Below are 17,450 nucleotides of genomic sequence, written 5' to 3'. Positions count from 1 at the left end.
GGGCATGGACTGCCAGAATTTTGTTATTCTGGTTGATAATGTGAATACATAAACTGCATTTATAAAATGTTAAATTGAGAGCTGAATGCAGAAACATATTCCACATCTAATATTACTGCACACAATCTCAGCATAAGCTATAATGGCCTGCAAAACCTCTTTAAAGCTAATTCCCTCTTGTGTTTGTCAAGTGTGTTCATATGTATGCAGGATTCCAGTTAATGTTTTTAATCTCCCTAAAGAAATAACTAGGAGAAGCTGCATACATACATCTTTATATTCCACATAGTATTCTAGATATTGCAGTTAATAGTAGCACTACAGTATAAGGCTGTGGAAATCAGCAGAGAAGGGAGAAAAGCATCATGCTTTCACGTCCCATAAATGTATTGACAAAGAACCTTTGGGGTGCTGTGAATTAGGGCTAGGCAATATATCGATATAAAAAATATATCCATATATATTTTTAAATCTGATATGGAATTAGACCATATTGCATATATCAATATAGTTCCAATTTGCGCTGTGATCCTTGCTCCAGGAAAGCTGTTTTATATATAAATGCTGCCTTTACTAGGGTTTGTCATATTAAGTTATTTTGTAATGCTCGTTATTCTTTTTCTCATATAAATATATTTATTTCAGAAAAAGATTGGCCTGTTTTATTTCATAGGCTATTTTTATTTACTCTCCTTTACTTTATGGAGCTTTGAGAAAAAAAAAAAAAAAAAAGGTACTCCTGTTGTAATACAGATTTTATGTTCACTTAAATAAACCTACTTGTGACATGTCATATATGGCTTTGACTTTGACTGAACATTTGCTCTCACTTTGCGATAAAAATATTGGGATATATATCATATATCAATGTTCATCTTAAATATATCGAGATATGACTTTTGGTCCATATCGCCCAGCCCTACTGTAAATTCATTCATTCATTATTCTTCTCCACTTATCTCTTTCTCATTGGGCGAGAGGCGGGGTACACCCTGGACAGGTCTCCAGACACATCGAGACAGACAACCACGCTCTCATTCACACCTACGGAGAATTTAGAGTCACCAATTAAACCTAAGTGCATGTTTTTGGACTGTGGGAGGAAGCCGGAGAACCCGGTGAGAACCCACGCTGACACGAGGAGAACATGCAAACTGCACACAGAAGAGCTGCCGGCGGGAGGCGAACCGGCGACCCTGTTGCTGTGAGACAAGAGTGCTAACCACTAGACCACCCTACTGTCAATTGAATCACTTAATTTTGCACATAATTATATACATTGCAGAGGGTTAAACCAGTCAATTCTTCTCTGACTTAAATGGCAGTGCAAATTTCATAGTCCATTAAGCATGAAGGCATGCATCATTGTCTTTGTCTCATTCAACTAGGCAACAACAATAAGGATAATCAATCTTATTTGGATGATGCCAGCTTATTTAAAAAAAAAAAAGGAAATTCTTTAGTGAACTTTAGTAACCTCATGTGACTCATGCAAAAGACATGGTATAATGATTAGCCCACCAGACCCGACAACGGGCCAAGTATCAGAGATTTTTAAGATGTTAAACTACAGCGGGGATGGTTTGATTGCAAATATATATATATATATATATATATATATATATATATATATATATATATATATATATATATACCATTATAATATATAATGGTTGCAAAGGCAACAGTGTGATCTGTTGGTTAAAACATGGATGCACAATAGGAAACTAGGATCAGTTAGGATCAGTTTTCTTTGACCTCACTTATCCAACACGCACACAAAAGCTAATGTTATCTAGTTTATGAACAGAGCTAAATGCATTTCTGCATAGTAGAGGAAGGGTCAAGCTATCAATCCCAAACAAACACGATGTTGTCTGCCAAATTGATCATTTACTGTCCACACAATAATACAAATTACTAAAATGTAACCCCCCCCCCCCCAAAAAAAAACAACCCATGCATAACTGAATATATCAACTACCTGATTTAACCTGCAACCCAGCGCTTCTAAAAATAGATATGTTTACATAGAGAAGCATGACATTTCCTCTCAAACTGTCAACTGAATTGGCCACAAAGAAACAAGAGACCTTTAATAAATGTGATAATAGCACATCCTTTGAGATTAATATTAACATTTCTGCATAATGATATTGGGATGAGCACCCTCCAAAACACTGCTGTGTGTATCTAAGCGTTCATGCATTCAACCACTGTAACCTACATTGCAATGCTGGTGACAAGCAAGGCAATACGATCTGACATGTTATTACGGCAAACTGTGGTCTTTCTCAGCACCACAGTCAAAAAGCTTCCATGCTGGAGCACAGTGGGGTTTCTGGCACGTGTGCTGGTCTGTCAACAGACGCTGCCGTTCACACCAAACCATTCAACCTGGTCTAGGATGCAAGCTCACACTCTCACCCACGTTAACTGAATAGATTCTCACTGTGGTAAAGTAACAGGGTAATGAGATTTATTGTGAGGAACTCTTCAGGCTAGAAATCCCCTAAATGTTTTAATATTTTATACACATAGGGCCATGGATCATTGGGAATGTGGCCGAGGGAGACCCTGTAATGTGAGAAAAATTATGCTGTTGAACATGTGCAGAGCTGATTTTAATTTTTTATAGTATTTTGTGGGTGGAGAAATAGCATTTCTCTTTACTTCAAATTAAATTATAAGTAAAACTTGTATATTCCCTGCAGGTCCCCAGGTTAAGAACCACTGGTGATTCATGCAGTACATCTCCTAACACTGATTTAACATTCAGTCTGTCTATGCAAAGAGCAGCAGACACACCTATCATTAACCTGCACCATGCATTTGATTACAAGCAAATGACCCATGGACAAACATGCTCTAAAGCTCTGTAGCAGACACATAATATATGCATCATGAGTAGCCCGACTATAAATCTGAAGTCTTCAATGACTTGTGTTTTTCCCTAATAGTCTTTAAGGACTTGACCTATATAATGATATCCACTAATAAGCAACCTAACATTTCAGATATGCTTGGATGTTAATGGCTAATGGACTTTAACAGACCTAATGAGTAGCGTGTCTTTACTCAATATGCTACAGTTATAGTGAGTTTATAGTGACTAAGCGTTTAACTGTTCATTTCTGATCATTTTTCTATTGTAAAAACGTCCACAAATGTTACTAACAGCTTCGACATGTTAGCTTTTAGATTTTGTCTGTGTAAAACAGCTCTTTATAGATTTTCTTCACGATTTTTTCCTGTTATAACGCTGTTATGTGGCTCAAACGTGTGGCGCCTGATTGGTTTAAGTCAGGGATGGGCAACTGGAGGCCCGGGGGCCACATACGGCCCGCACCCTCACTTGAAGTGGCCCTCTGTACAACTACATGCATTTGAGCATGAAATCTTAAAATTGCTGTGTAAAAATGCACAAAATTACTTCTTGCAATTAATAGTGGTCTGCTGTTCTTTCACTGAAAGCAAAAGAAATCACAGTAAGTGGTTATTTTTTATTTGCTTCAGACCTTTTGTATTCCTATTTATACTGTTAAACATGCATTTGAGCATGAAATATGTTAAGTTACTGCACTGTTAACATATTTAAAATTGCAGTTCATATCTGGTTGAGTGCCCGGTCCTATATCGTCACCCTGTATCGTCACTGCCTAAGTCATTTTTGCAAGTTTTGCAGGAAGCACAAAAATCTTCACCAAAACTGTAACATATGACATTTATTGATCATTTCACTCAAAAAGGATGTAACAAAGGATGGCTGTTGGCATAGTAATAAAACTGTGTGTAAATGATGTCACTTAAGAGAAATAAATGACTTAGGCAATTTTGAACATGCCTTTGTGACTTAAGCAAGATATGGTAACACTTTATTTTGAAGGTGTCTACATAAGAGTCACACAAGCCTGTCAGAAACATGACATGACAAGTATCATGAGCATTAATGCTACTTCAAAGTGTCATTAATGTTCATGAAACAACCCATGTCATGTTTATGACACGCTCATGTCACTCTTATGTAGACACCTTCAAAATAAAGTGTTACCATAGCTTGCTTAAGTCACAAAGGTATGTTCCAAAAATTGCCAAAGTCACATTTTATTTTGACTTTTATTATGCATAAATCCGCTTAAGTCGCACACTTGACATGGGCCATTATCTTAAAGGATCACATGATCTGATCAACTGAGGATGTAGGTGATTTTACCATAGGTGGCCGGCGTCATGAGGAGATGATTTAGGCAAAAAAAAACCAATTTTGACAAAAGATGACTTAGGCGATTATTTTAACAGTGTGACGATATGTGGCCCTGTGGTAGTGTCGATGAAAAATTGTGCCCCCCTCCAGCATTTAAGTTGCCCATCCCTGGTTTAAGTCATGTGAAAGGAGGTTAATTAGCGCTAATGTTAAAATGTATAAAAAATGGGGGTAATTATATTCTGTCACCGGTGCCTATCACAGAATGCAGTCAGTGACAAAACCACTTGGTCATAACAACGACACACCCTCTGTAAGCCCCCAGCAGCTTTCAACACCTCTAAATCTAAATGGGAGCACGGCTCCGGTGAACCGGGCCGACCGGCCAAAAAACGAGAAAAATAACCGAAAACAGCCATGCACCGAGCCGCGACTGGATCATTACACCGGGAGAAAGGGCCACTACGTGTAGCGGTTTGAGGATCCAGCATTTCCTGTCCCTGTGGTTTCACTCACTTACTACTACAGCACCGCAGACACGACGGAGATAGCGGATAAATTCACCAAATATAACGCCCGTAAGGAATCTCTTACCTGAACATAATTGTTTTCACAGTATTCCGCAACCCGGGACAGGTTCTGGTAGCTTTCCACGAGAGCTCTTTTACCGGCAGGGATTTCCTCCTCTAATAGCATTTGTAGCTCTGCCATCTTACATCCCTTTGCATTTCTCTCCTCTCTGTCCTTCTCAGCGAGGCGAGGCGGTGATGCTGTGGTGTGTAGCTGAGAGAGGGGCTCCCCCGCCTGGCTTTGTGGGGCCGCTGGCCTCCGATTCACAACAGCCTGTGACAAATGGCAGCTGCGTTATAAAAAGCGGGCCGCTGATTGGCTGAGAGGCCCGGGGAGAAGAGCCGTCGACCAATGATATTTCACTGCGATGACGTAGAAGTCCATCAAAAAATGTAAAAATGTAAAAAATAAAATTCTATTAATCCCAGTACAATCTTGGCTAAACCAACATAACCCCCCTGACCCATCTTGACGAATAAAGAGTTTTTTAAAAAAATAAAATAAAATAAAATAAAATAATAATAATAATGAATCTGTTTGAGTTTAGATTTAAATGTATATATATGTACTTTTTTATTTTATTGATTTTTTTACATTCTTTATCAATCTTGGCTAGATATTCCTTTATTGAAATTCAGGTGTTGCAGCAGTACAAGTATACAGATTAAGGTAATAAAAATAGAATACTAAAACTGAAATAGAATAAAGATAAATAATTAAATAAATAAATAGTATAAAATAAAAATACAACAAAAACCAAACTAAAAAAACCAGTAGTGCAAACATGTTGAAGTGGCAGTGATATAACAATATTATTCCTTTATATATACAAGGTGTATAATCATAATTTATTTTAGTTTTAAATTGTATGCCTTTATATGTTACTTACGAAGTAATCCTATTTATATATTATGTGTCACATTTTTTCGACCACTTTTTATCCTTTTCCCTGAATAAAAAATACACAAACAAGAAGAAGAATGTGTCAATTGCAACATAATAAAGTCTGATCTGATCATAAAAATGCACAAATGATAAGCTAAAGAGCATTTATCTGTAGAGGTGAGGATAATTTTACAGTTACAAAACAATAAATAACATCAACATTATCATCACATGCATCACCTGAACAGTCTTCACAATCACTAAATATAAATTGAATATCTAGCCTAAAAAGCTTGCGGGAGCCTTGATAAAGGAAGTATAAATAAGGAAGTGGTCTACAGAAATATGAGGGGTTGTTTTTACTTTTTATATGCTATTTCAATAGTGTTTTTGAAAAAGATGCATAGGATACAACAATAAAAATTTCTACAGTATGCATAAACAACAGAAAAGACCCTGAGATAAGTAACACTATTACGGCCACCTATGGTAAAATCGCCTACATCCTCAGTTGATCAGATCATGTGATTTTACCCCTTTAAGATCATCACTTCTTTGACAATTTGCCACATTCATAGGCATCAGATAAGAACCCAGCAAAGAAGAGCTAGAGGGAGATTATTTAGTTATCAGTTTAGTTTATCAGTGTTTCATTGTTGACACTAATATTAGTAACACTTGTGACACGCGTGTCATAAACATGACATGGGATGTGTCATGAACATTAATGACACTTTGAAGTAACATTAATGCTCATGATACTTGTCATGTCATGTTTCTGACAGGCTTGTGTGACTCTTATGCAGACACCTTCAAAATAAAGTGTTACCATATCTTGCTTAAGTCACAAAGGCATGTTCAAAAAATTGCCCAAGTCATTTATTTCTCTATGCCAATAGCCATCCTTTGTTACATCCTTTTTGAGTGAAATGATCAATAAATGTCATATGTTACACTTTTGGTGAAGTTTTTTGTGCTTCCTGCAAAACTTGAAAAATTGAGTTAGGCGATTATTTTAACAGGGTGACGATAAGGACTGGGATCCTCAGTGCTATTTTGCTTTATCAGAATAACTTAACGCGACACTACATTTCCCATAAACCATCGCGGTTTAAATCCCGGCTGAGAGGGTTTTGTGGGATTTGAAGGAGTAAACGTTGCGTAGAATCCACTCTTCTACGACGAGTTTTGTTCCACAAAAACTACATTTCCCAGATAAATCCAGTAATCAGACGTCGACTGTTGGCTCATCCTTGACCGGAGTCGAAATTGGCTTTCTGCTGCATATTGCAGACAAACACCGGGCTAATGAAATAAATATTGCACCGGCGAATATGAAGTTTGTGGTGAGTTTCTAACAAATCAGCCATCAGGGGAATCATTCCTGTTTAAGATGTATTATATTGACGCTAAACCGACACGGGCTTATTATATAGACCACATTTATCCTAAAATCTCCTAGATTACAGAGGAAACAGCCTGCTGCCTCCTTAGATAAGACAAGTGGTAACTAGCTGCAGTGATGACCAAATTGTGTTCAAGTGTCCCTCACTGATCACTTCCTGAACTGGCTTGATTTCTCCATGAATTGCTTGATATTTGTGTTCAAGATGTGAGGACTCCTTCATTTCATCCTTACTGGGGCTCAGCATGGCGCAGGAGGAGGACAAACACAGCCTGGAGGCGAAATTTGACGCTGCAGTTAGAGTGATCCGGAGTTTGCCTGAAGAAGGTGATGACTTACTGTATTCTGTCAAGGTCTATCAATGAAAGTGATTGGGCCGGGGTTAAGCTATGTGCTATAAGGTGTGAGATCTGTGCTTGTTTGTGTGTAAACAGTAGTCTAGGTGATTGACCTACATGCAGAGCATTTAAGAGCTGTCACTCTTGGCTGAGCCTCTATTATAAATAAAGCTGCTATAAGGATAAGAGCTGATTAACTAAATCAGTCGTTTCTCAAGTCTAATAGCACCTCATATGGCCCACATGTGTCTCAGAAAAAAAAGTGAATGTGTTTTTATTACATTTTCAAGCTTCCCTGCACATGTATGTTCTTCCTCAGGTCCTTTCCAGCCGTCTGATGACATGATGCTGATGTTCTATAGTTACTACAAGCAGGCCACTCTGGGGCCCTGCAACATCCCCAGACCTAACGGCTTCTGGGACACTCGTGGTAAAGCTAAATGGTACGTATTTATAAAATATTGTCTTAGTGTAAATGTGACTGTCGTATTTCTAATTATTAAATTCAGATGTATCACAAATGACAACACAGGAGACACACCATCCATAATAGTCATACTATCTGTCTCAGTCCCTGCCCATTTAGAGCCTTGTTCAAAGCCCCAGTCACTTCACATAATAATATAATAACTTTATTTATATAGCGCCTTTTAAAAACAGCAGCTTACAAAGTGCATCAACAGAGAGCAGTTAATTACAAAGAGAATGATGCCAAAAGGCTTAAAACAATTATTATGTTAAAAGAAAAACAATTAGAGACAGAACAGGAACAATCACAAGACATTCTCAGATACACAGAAAATAAAAGGTAAAAGGAGTAAAAAGTGAAGAAGTAAAATAAGTGGTAAGATAGAAAGCATTACATAAAAGCAAGTCTGTAAAAGTGGGTTTTAAAAAGTGATTTAAAAGAAGTTACTGCCTACATGCCTACTCAAGCATTGTTCCAAATCCATGACTTATTTTAATGATAACCAAAAAGATATTACTGCACAATACTGTGGGTATATCTAATGGATAATCCAGCAGTAATAGAGAACAGATAAAGTTTAGTGAGATTTCTGCTCTGTAACTGCACGTTTTCAGTCATTCAGTTTCATCTCTGTGTTCAAGTGTTGACTTTGTGTTACCAGGGATGCATGGAGTGCTTTAGGAAATATGACAAAGGAGGAAGCCATGAAGAATTATATTGAGGACATCCAGCTGGTAAGTCCTTTCAGGGAAAACTAAAGCTGAATAGAAGCAGTGTTTGTGCATAGTAATAAAAAGTTAATACACTTGGAGCACACATCTCTCTTCACATACATGTGTTGGCATAGGAAGAAAACTGTGTGTGCATAACAAACATACAGGAAATATATTTATATTTATTATGTATGATGCTACTGCTACCAGTTAGTCCAACAGCTATTTGTTTCCAGTAGACTTTGAAAAAATGACAACAAATGCTTTTTTTGAGCATCCCAACTCCTGCAGATTGACTTGCTTTACTGCCAGAATTTGATCAATTTGGTCAGATTATTTTTTAAGTCTGGAAGAGTCGTACAATTTGATTATTTTTTGCCCACATTTCAGTTAGTGGAGGGCTAACGCTTATGGTCTATAGGCCACGCAGTGCAGAAGATCCATAGAAGATCTGTGTAATTTTATACATGGCCCACTAGTTAGTTCCCCTCGGCCTCTGTTCCCATACAGGTACTTTTGTAGCGGCTAACCAATAGAGTTTGAATGTGATTACAGACAGACGGGCAAGCAGTGTTGCCCACTTAGGGACTTTGTATCTATATTTAGTGACTATTCAGACCCCTCTGGCAACTCTTTTTCAAAGAAGCGACTAGTGACAAATCTAGCGACTTATTATTATTATTGGAGACTTTTGGAGACTCGTTTCTACTCTTCTTAACAAGTAGCAGGTGCCGTCCCAAAGCACTCACAAGCGGCCCAGTCCTCCTGCAGCAGTCTCTCCCAGCTGCAGTCAGAGCAGGAGATGTTAACCGCTCAGCGTCCAATTTGCACCAGTCTGCAAATGAATCATACATGCGCAAAGTCTCTGCCTCCACAGTATCCAATCAGCCTCGACTAGTTAGTAGCGGCTCAGAAAGTAGCTACCCCAGGCAGGTACTTTCTGAGCCGCTACCTGAGCTGCTAACCTGTGAAGTTGGGCGAATCTTAGGCGGATCCTCTCTCCCAAGCCATCCTCATTGTAGCTCACTAGAGGGAAAAGTACCTAATGGAAACGCCCCTCATGGCTACAACAAGAGGGTCTATTTACAGTCTCACTAGCTACAAGACACTCCCACTCTACTACATGACACACCCCCTGAGATAACTATGGTATTGAAATGCTTATTTGAACCCAAATCCCAACCTTTTCCCAAACCTAACCACGTAGTTTTTGTGTCTAAACCTAGCTGAAAACTTTTGGCGCTTGAATGTGTCCTGTATTACAGTGCAACCACAGATAGAAATAGAAATAGTACACAGTACACAGTACATATAGAAAATGCTCTGACGGATGCTTTTAGATAACAACAGACTGCTTTTTAAAAAAATTCTGTTATTAATTTTTTCACCTGAGGCATTCAGGTCCTAGAGTTACCAGCTTTTTTTTAATGAGTTTTAATTAATTGGCCTGACACATACATCAGATAGACAGATAGATAGATTACTTTATTCATCCCCAAAGGGAAATTCGGTCAGCCCTGCTATATGTAATTATATGTAATTAACTTATTTTCAGGCATCTTAGTGAAGGTTTTACCCCGGCTGTTTATGAAAAAGCATTATTTGGAAAATTTTAAATGTTGAAATGGATGAGAGGAACATGCATACAAATGTATTATTATTAATATGTGTTGTCAGATTTTGGAGACCATGCCAATCTCAGAAGAAGTGTCTGAACTGGTGCAGCAGCTTGGTAGCTTTTACACAGAGGTAGATGGAGAAGAAGAAGGTGAAGAAGCGGAAGAAAACGAGGTGGACAGGAGACCCTTCACCAGGCCTTTTGCAAATCATCAAGGTAATGTACATGACAGCATGTAGAGACAGCATAATAAAAGCATTATATGCAGGGTGAGCGCTGCAGCTCATATGGGATGTGGTACTACTGAGTCAGCTGAAAATATTGAGCCTGTCTTACTTTATGTTTTTATCACTAGATGAGCTGATCAAAGAACTTAACAAACCAATATTGGAAGGCAAGTCTTTGGTGTTTGCAGTAGTTGTGGAGTTGACAGCTTAGTCCAATAGTGTGTAAGTGTGGCTTAAACTGCAGGAACTGTAAAAAAAAAAAAAAAAAAAAAAAATGCTAGTTAGATGGATGAAGCTTTGGTGTGTAATGTGTCACAATGTGCTGTAGTTGGTTAGTGTCTTGGTTGTGATTGTACATTGGTTTTTGGGCTTCGTGGTATAGATGTAGTGTGTAGAAGCAGTGAACGATTCACCTGTGTGTTTGTTTGTATGTTACATTATGCAACATGTACTAAGATAAAGAGTTAATCAAGAGTGTTTCCCTCATCGCTCAGGCTATGGGGATCTGTGGGATGATATACAGAACCTCCAAGAGAATAATAGCGGTGTTCCTGGCCTTAGTGTCAGTAGCGAGGAGGCAGAGGGAAGCAGAGAAAATAGTGAAATCGAGAGAAATGACGAAAGTAGTGATTGGAGGAACAGTGAGGAAGAGGAGAATGGGGATGAAGAAGACAATACAGACGATGAAGACAAGAAGGAGGAAGAGGAGGAGGACAAAGGTACCAACTGTAGATGTAGTTGTTTTGTGCCGTAAAAGTTGCCGTGTTGTAATGTTAAACACCACTCCAACAGAGTCAAACATTGTTTTTTCTTATAGTCGACAAATCCCACACAAAGACCAGAGCATTACCTCATATGTCTTGTTTTTTTTAACCCTCCTGTTATGTTCGTTTCTCAAGAACAGCAATAATGTTCTTGGGTCAGTTTGACCTGGGGCATGTTTAATTATAAGAAAGTGTCAGAAACTAAAAAATTCCAATAAACATAGTTTATATTTCATTAATAACTCCATTACTAGCCATTTTAGTCAATATTTGGTGCAATGGTGTTCTTTCCTTCTCACAGATCATGGTTCAAAACGAGGATAATTCACTTTTTTAATTAAAAAAAATGTATCTTAAAACTTTTTTTAATTGAAATTCTAAGGACGTACATACAAAATATAATGGTTTGAATGAAGTTGAATTTTTTCAAAATTGTATTTTACATTTTTAATTTTTTTCTTTTTTTGAAAAAATACACTTAACTATTTATTTATTTATTTATTTATTTTAAACTTTGAAATGGGTCAAATTGACCCAAAACATAACAGGAGGGTTAAGCCATTCAGAAACACATCAGTTATTCCAATCCATGACTGGCTGACACGTTTCTTCATTATAATTCATATTCATATTCATTATGATGTACCACCCTTCAGTGATTTTTACAGGTGCAAGAAAGAAATAGTTCAATTTGATGGGTTTTTCCCTCTGAATACATTCATATAAAGGAGAACAGTATTTCAGTGAGATAAAGAAAAAAAAATTGCACCACGTACATCCCAGGCTAGACAAAGGGCACATAAAAACAGACTTGCACTCTTTTTAATGCTCTCTCACCTCTTTTATACTGTCTCAGACTGGAAACCTGACCCGAGGCTGCTGATGGTGGACAAGAGGTGGAGGTCTGACACCAGGGGGTCCAGCAGCAGCATGGAGCCCAGCATGTCCTCCTTCACCAACGGGACACACAGCTCCCTCAACAGTGAGGTGGAGGAGGAGGAGCTGGCCTGCTCCAGAGAACCCAGCGTGCACTGTAACTCCTATATGCACTTTAATGGACACCTGAGTGGTAAGATTAGACATATTTATGCAAAAGATGTGCATATGTTTGTATAAAACTAAAACATATTTGACAACATAAATCTCCAAATAGGTTAATGATGGTTATGCCCTTCCAGATTCCTTTTGTATAAGACCTAAGTTGTACTATAAGTGTGTTTTTTTTCATAAGATATGTTATGATATGACTTGATTTATCCTGCAGTGGGGAAATTTAGTTGTCACAGCAGCTCAAGATACAGACACATAGATATAGAAGACAGAATAATAATATAAAAAATAAGACATATACATACATTCTATACACATTATATACATACATTTCTGTATTTAGCATTTATTATTAATATATATCTTTGTGTTTGTTTGTTTTCCTGTTTTACTTTGCATTTTACAGATATTGCACATTGGAGACATTTTTTTTAGCGTGTTAAATAAGTTTAAGTAAGTTGTTGCATGTAGTAGTATGAACATCAATTAATAAATATAGTTAAATATATGCAGAGATAAACACAGTATAGAATAAATGGTATATGACATATATAATATCGGAAAAAAAACAGAAGGCCTAATGTGGTCGAATGTAAACAGTCATGGTGGGGAAAAAATAATGGCGACAGCAGCAAAAACAACACAAAAAAGAGAAAAGAATCTAACAAATGAATGTTTATCATGCAGATTGACATTAAAGAATGATATACTTTACCATATTGTCCATGTTCAGGGTGTAGTGATGCTGTTCGTGAGAAGAACCACCGATCCACAGACTCCGATAACGAGGAATTCTGTGACTCAATGGAGCATCTGGCCATGGAAGAGGTGTGTTGTCCCTCCTCCATAGTGTGCACCACAGAATAGAATAGAATACAATACAATACAATAGACTGCCTTTATTGTCACTATACACATGTACAATGAGATTTTAGAGCTGGCTCCAAAAAGCAGTGCGGCAATAAATAAAATATATATAAAATATAACAATATACAATATAGACATAAACATACATAGGCAAGTTAATGTAAAGAAAAAAAAATATATACAATATAATGTAAACATAGGCAAGAAAGGGAGGTAAGGTGCACAGTCTTCAATTCAATTCAATTTGCCAGAAGCAGGTATGATGCTATGCAGTGTTCATAGATATATTGCACGTTGAAGGACACTTTATTGCACAAATGATTGCATATTGCCAAGTGTGGTATATTTAAAAAAGAAAGAAATATTGCACAGTAATAAAGTCCGTATGAAAATCAGTGCATATGAGAGTTCAGAGTTCTATGACTTATCTGCAGTGGTGGAATGTAAGTAAGTACATTTACTGAAGTACTGTACTTAAGTACAAATTGGAGGTATTTGTACTTTACTTGAGTATTTCCATTTTATGTAACTTTATACTTCTACTGCACTACATTTTGAAGCAAATATTGTACTTTTTACTGAAGAAAAATGTCAATTTTAAAATGATTACACATATTTATAAATTAACCCACATAACAGTGTATTAAGTAGTTAAATGAGCCCGACCTTTACGTCATTAATAAATGAATCAATATTAATGATCTATTAATATATTTGGAATATATAAAACAATCAGAGTGGGTTCATTCTGCATAACAAGTACTTTTATTTTTGATACTTGAAGAACATTTTGATGCTGATACTTTTGTACTTTTACTGAAGTAAAATATTAATACAGGACTTTTACTTGTAGTGGAGTAATTTCAAAATGTGGAGTTAGTACTTTTGCTTAAATAAGGGATCTGAATACTTCTTCCACCACTGCCTATCTGGCACTTCAACAACAGGTACAAAGCAGCGATAGTGGTTATTTCAGCCATGGTTGATGGTGGAAAGAAATGTTATTGGTGTCTATGCCGGTGCATTCTCACGCTTAGAAAGTTTTGAAGCGTTACAGAGTAAAACACACATTTAAAAGTGTTCTGACCTAAATATAGCTATTCAAACTGTCGTTGACTGTTCTTTTACTACCAAGGGGCTGTCTTCAACAAAAATACTGTCACCTGGATCAGGAGCTGCCACAGTGAGGCAAAGGGATCTTTGGTTTGAGAGCAACACTACCCTGAATGGAGGCGAGGATCAAGTACTCATAGGAGATTCCTACCTTACGGAAGGGATTAGTGCAAGCCAGCACAACATGTCCTTGTCAAGAAGAGGGAGGGGTGAGACTATTGACTTCTAAGATGTGCACTAAGTTCATCCTCGTCAGCACAACACAGCAAAAGTTGCATGTTTAGTACTCAGGGTTCATACGGATGCTTGAAATCCTTGAAAATACTTACATTTTAATGTTGTATTTTCAAGGTTTGAAAAGGGCTTGGATTTTGGATAAAGAGCTTGAAAATGATTGAAATTCTTACTGTATTTCTCTTGCAATCTGACTATAGATAATCACATGTTCAATGAAAAAATACTAAATTGAATATTGAGAGTAGCAAACTGTAATTTTGGTTGTTAAAAGGGTAAAACCATCACTGCCGGTATGGTTGAGTGAAATTACCCCTTTTAGCATGTAAATACTCATCTAAAACATGCAATTTACAACCATTGTAAGGTACTGGAAAAGCTTGAAAATGGACCTCGAAAGTCCTTGAAAAGTGCTTGAATTTGAAAAAGTATATGAACCTTGAGTACTAACGTGTCACATTCTGACTCCTGTTTCAGGTTCACAATCACCGAGGGCCACCTGCAGCTCTCAGCGGTGTGCCAGCGCAGATGCTGCCTGCTGTTGTGTGTCACCGAGGCAACATCCTGGCAGTGTTGTCAGGGGAAATGTCAATGAGCAAATAGCTACGGCTCTGCTGAGGCTGCAGCATGACATGGCAACGGTGCTGCACAGGCTGCACACTCTGGAGGCGCTCACAGTGTCACAGGTAAAGGAGGTGTTAGCCACACTGTGTACTGATATGTAACATTGTTGATTCAGTCTCCATGACAATTTATGGTTTGTTTATTGATGTTTATTTCTGTGATTTCTTGTTTGATTTTTCAGACAAGATCATCTTCACCAAGGCAGGAGGACTCTCTACCTGTAGCACAAAAGGTCCTTATTAAATTTCTATTTAATAATTGAAAATGTTTATGCTTGTATTATAGAAAATTATGAGATTTCCATGTCTGTTATAAGGCTGGTGCTTTATAAATATTGTGAAGGTATCAAAACACTCAATCCACAGAGAAATGCACACAGCCTGTATTCAGAGACTGTGCCTTTTAACGAGAAGGGTGTAGGGTTGAGATGTCACAACTGTACTATATATACAGTCATGGAAAAAATATTAGACCACTTTTTCTTCAATTTCTTGTTCATCTTAATGCCTGGTACAACTAAAGGTACATTTGTTTGGACAGATATAATGTTAACAACAAAAATAGCTCATAAGAGTTTAATTTAAGAGCTGATATCTAGACATTTCCTATGGTTTATTTGATAATAACCAAAATCATTATCAAGGAAACCATGGAAAAAGTCTAGATATCAGCTCTTAAATTAAACTATCATGAGCTATATTTGTTGTTATCATTTTATTTGTCCCAACAAATGTACCGTTAGTTCTACCGGGCATTTAAAATGAACAAGAAATTGAAGAAAAAATAAGGGTGGTCTAATAATTTTTTCCATGACTGTAGGTTGAAAGTTACACTCATTCCCTGAATGCAATCACAGTGACCAATCAGAGCAGAATAGGCTTTAAAGAGACGGGCACTAAAACAGAGCTTTTCAGACAGAGGATGAATGCAAGTATATTCAGTATGAGGAAAAGAATGTGCTTTTTTAATATTAAAGCCAGTAAACCTGTTCTAGTCGAAAAACAAAATACGTATGATAAGTATGAATCAGAAAATGGCCATAATATGTCCCCTTTAATGTGTAATGTTATGAGTAAGTTGTATCCAAACCGAAAACAAACACCTGCTTTAATGCAAGTTTCTGTTTCTATAGTTCCTGAGACCTTCTTGGTGGCCTTTTGACTTCTGTCCACTCACAGCAGTGTTGACTGCAATCTGGCCTCTGATTGCCCATTGGCTAGTCCAGCTTTACTTACAGCGAAGGCGAAGGTGAGCAAAATACTGATCAAAATTATTACTAATTCCTAATTACAGAATACCAAATCTCTGTTTCACCATTTCTCCTCACAGGAAAATCCCCTGAACTGTCTGACATCAACCGTCGGCATCAATCAAAGAACATGAAGCTGGGATGCAATTGTTGCACTTTTGTTGCTTTGTGGGTTTTTCAAACCACAGATGGAGTATATCGAGGCACCAGTACAAATGGAAAGACTACCTTAGATAAATGAATGGTCAGAAGGGTCTGTAAAGGAATACTTTACAATATAGTGTAGCATTTTAACTTGATGGATTGTTTTTAGGTGTTTAAGAAAGGAAAGATTTGTCCATTATAAATGCTGGCACATTTTCTTTGTGACAGTGAGTTTAGCATTAGGTGGTGATCTTATTTATGACATGCCTCACAGATCACCAGGGACTCAATATACTCATAACTCACATAACCGAGTCAACCTTTAATTAAAATTAATTCATGATCAAACAGTAGCTGTGGACCTTAGGCGATGCTCATTATTTCATTTGTTGTACATTTAATATTTCATTGAGGTTTCAGTTCATGTTTTTGTCAACCTATATCTTTTTTTTTCTAATTACTATGGACTTTTATATTTATTGTTAGAAATATACAAATATTTTAGGAGCATAGACCAAAATAGACATGGTGACCAATATTGTTATTTGTGTGTAAAAGTGTGTATTTATTTTATGGCTACAGTGCAATAATATGAAAGATTATACTTTTGCATAAAGTGAGATAAGGACAATCCATATATTCATTCATGGTTTTTTTTTTTGTCAGCTGTACAGTGAAAATGAAAACTTGTCTATGTCAAAGCAAGGGTGCTTTCAAATATACAGTTGTTAAACATAGGTATATAAAAATGATTTTGACATGCAATAAACACATTCTTGGGACGAACACATTTATTGTAGTGAATCTTTGATTTTGATGTTGAAGTTGAGCTGAAAGTCTGAGTGCTTGTGAAAAGATGATATTTATAACAATGAGAAGCTAAAAATAAAAAAATATATATATTTTTTCTACATTTTAGACTACTATTGTCTCAATAATAAAACTACAATTCAACATTAACCGAAGGTATAGGCT

At 36.9% G+C, this 17,450-nt stretch overlaps 2 protein-coding genes across 5 annotated transcripts in view; one reads left to right on the top strand and one right to left on the bottom strand.

Moving 5' to 3' along the window:
• LOC131979739 (abl interactor 1-like) overlaps positions 1 to 5,049 on the bottom strand; it is a 34,817-nt gene extending 29,768 nt beyond the window's left edge. For all 3 annotated transcript variants that reach the window (XM_059343733.1, XM_059343734.1, XM_059343735.1), the window contains exon 1: positions 4,799 to 5,049. In XM_059343733.1, the coding sequence (XP_059199716.1) occupies positions 4,799 to 4,915 (117 nt within the window). In that variant the 5' untranslated portion in view covers positions 4,916 to 5,049. The remainder of the gene's footprint in view (positions 1 to 4,798) is intronic.
• Positions 5,050 to 6,889: 1,840 nt separating this feature from the next.
• LOC131979740 (acyl-CoA-binding domain-containing protein 5A-like) lies at positions 6,890 to 17,265 on the top strand. 2 transcript variants are annotated; one of them, XM_059343739.1, is made up of 13 exons: positions 7,275 to 7,391; positions 7,722 to 7,845; positions 8,533 to 8,605; positions 10,262 to 10,418; positions 10,558 to 10,596; positions 10,924 to 11,148; positions 12,050 to 12,262; positions 12,977 to 13,071; positions 14,247 to 14,433; positions 14,936 to 15,144; positions 15,264 to 15,314; positions 16,215 to 16,330; positions 16,412 to 17,265. In XM_059343739.1, exons 1-13 carry the CDS (start codon positions 7,310 to 7,312, stop codon positions 16,422 to 16,424), a joined length of 1,584 nt encoding a protein of 527 aa, XP_059199722.1. In that variant the 5' UTR covers positions 7,275 to 7,309; the 3' UTR covers positions 16,425 to 17,265. The 2 variants fall into 2 exon arrangements, with proteins under 2 accessions (XP_059199721.1, XP_059199722.1); XM_059343738.1 differs by lacking the exons at positions 10,558 to 10,596; positions 10,924 to 11,148 and adding an exon at positions 6,890 to 7,005 and having other exon boundaries at positions 7,270 to 7,391.
• Positions 17,266 to 17,450: the final 185 nt, after the last annotated feature.

The sequence above is a fragment of the Centropristis striata genome, chromosome 11, assembly GCF_030273125.1.
Source record: "Centropristis striata isolate RG_2023a ecotype Rhode Island chromosome 11, C.striata_1.0, whole genome shotgun sequence".
Lineage (NCBI taxonomy): Eukaryota > Metazoa > Chordata > Actinopteri > Perciformes > Serranidae > Centropristis > Centropristis striata.
Note: the sequence above shows the minus strand (reverse complement) of the source record. Positions and strands in the feature narration are given on the sequence as shown.

Coding starts and splice junctions, on each gene's coding strand:
- LOC131979740 (XM_059343739.1), top strand. CDS start 7,310: ATGGCGCAGGAGGAGGACAAACACAGCCTGGAGGCGAAATTTGACGCT. Junction 10,419..10,557: donor GCCTTTTGCAAATCATCAAG/GTAATGTACATG, acceptor TTTTATCACTAG/ATGAGCTGATCAAAGAACTT. Junction 13,072..14,246: donor AGCATCTGGCCATGGAAGAG/GTGTGTTGTCCC, acceptor TTTACTACCAAG/GGGCTGTCTTCAACAAAAAT.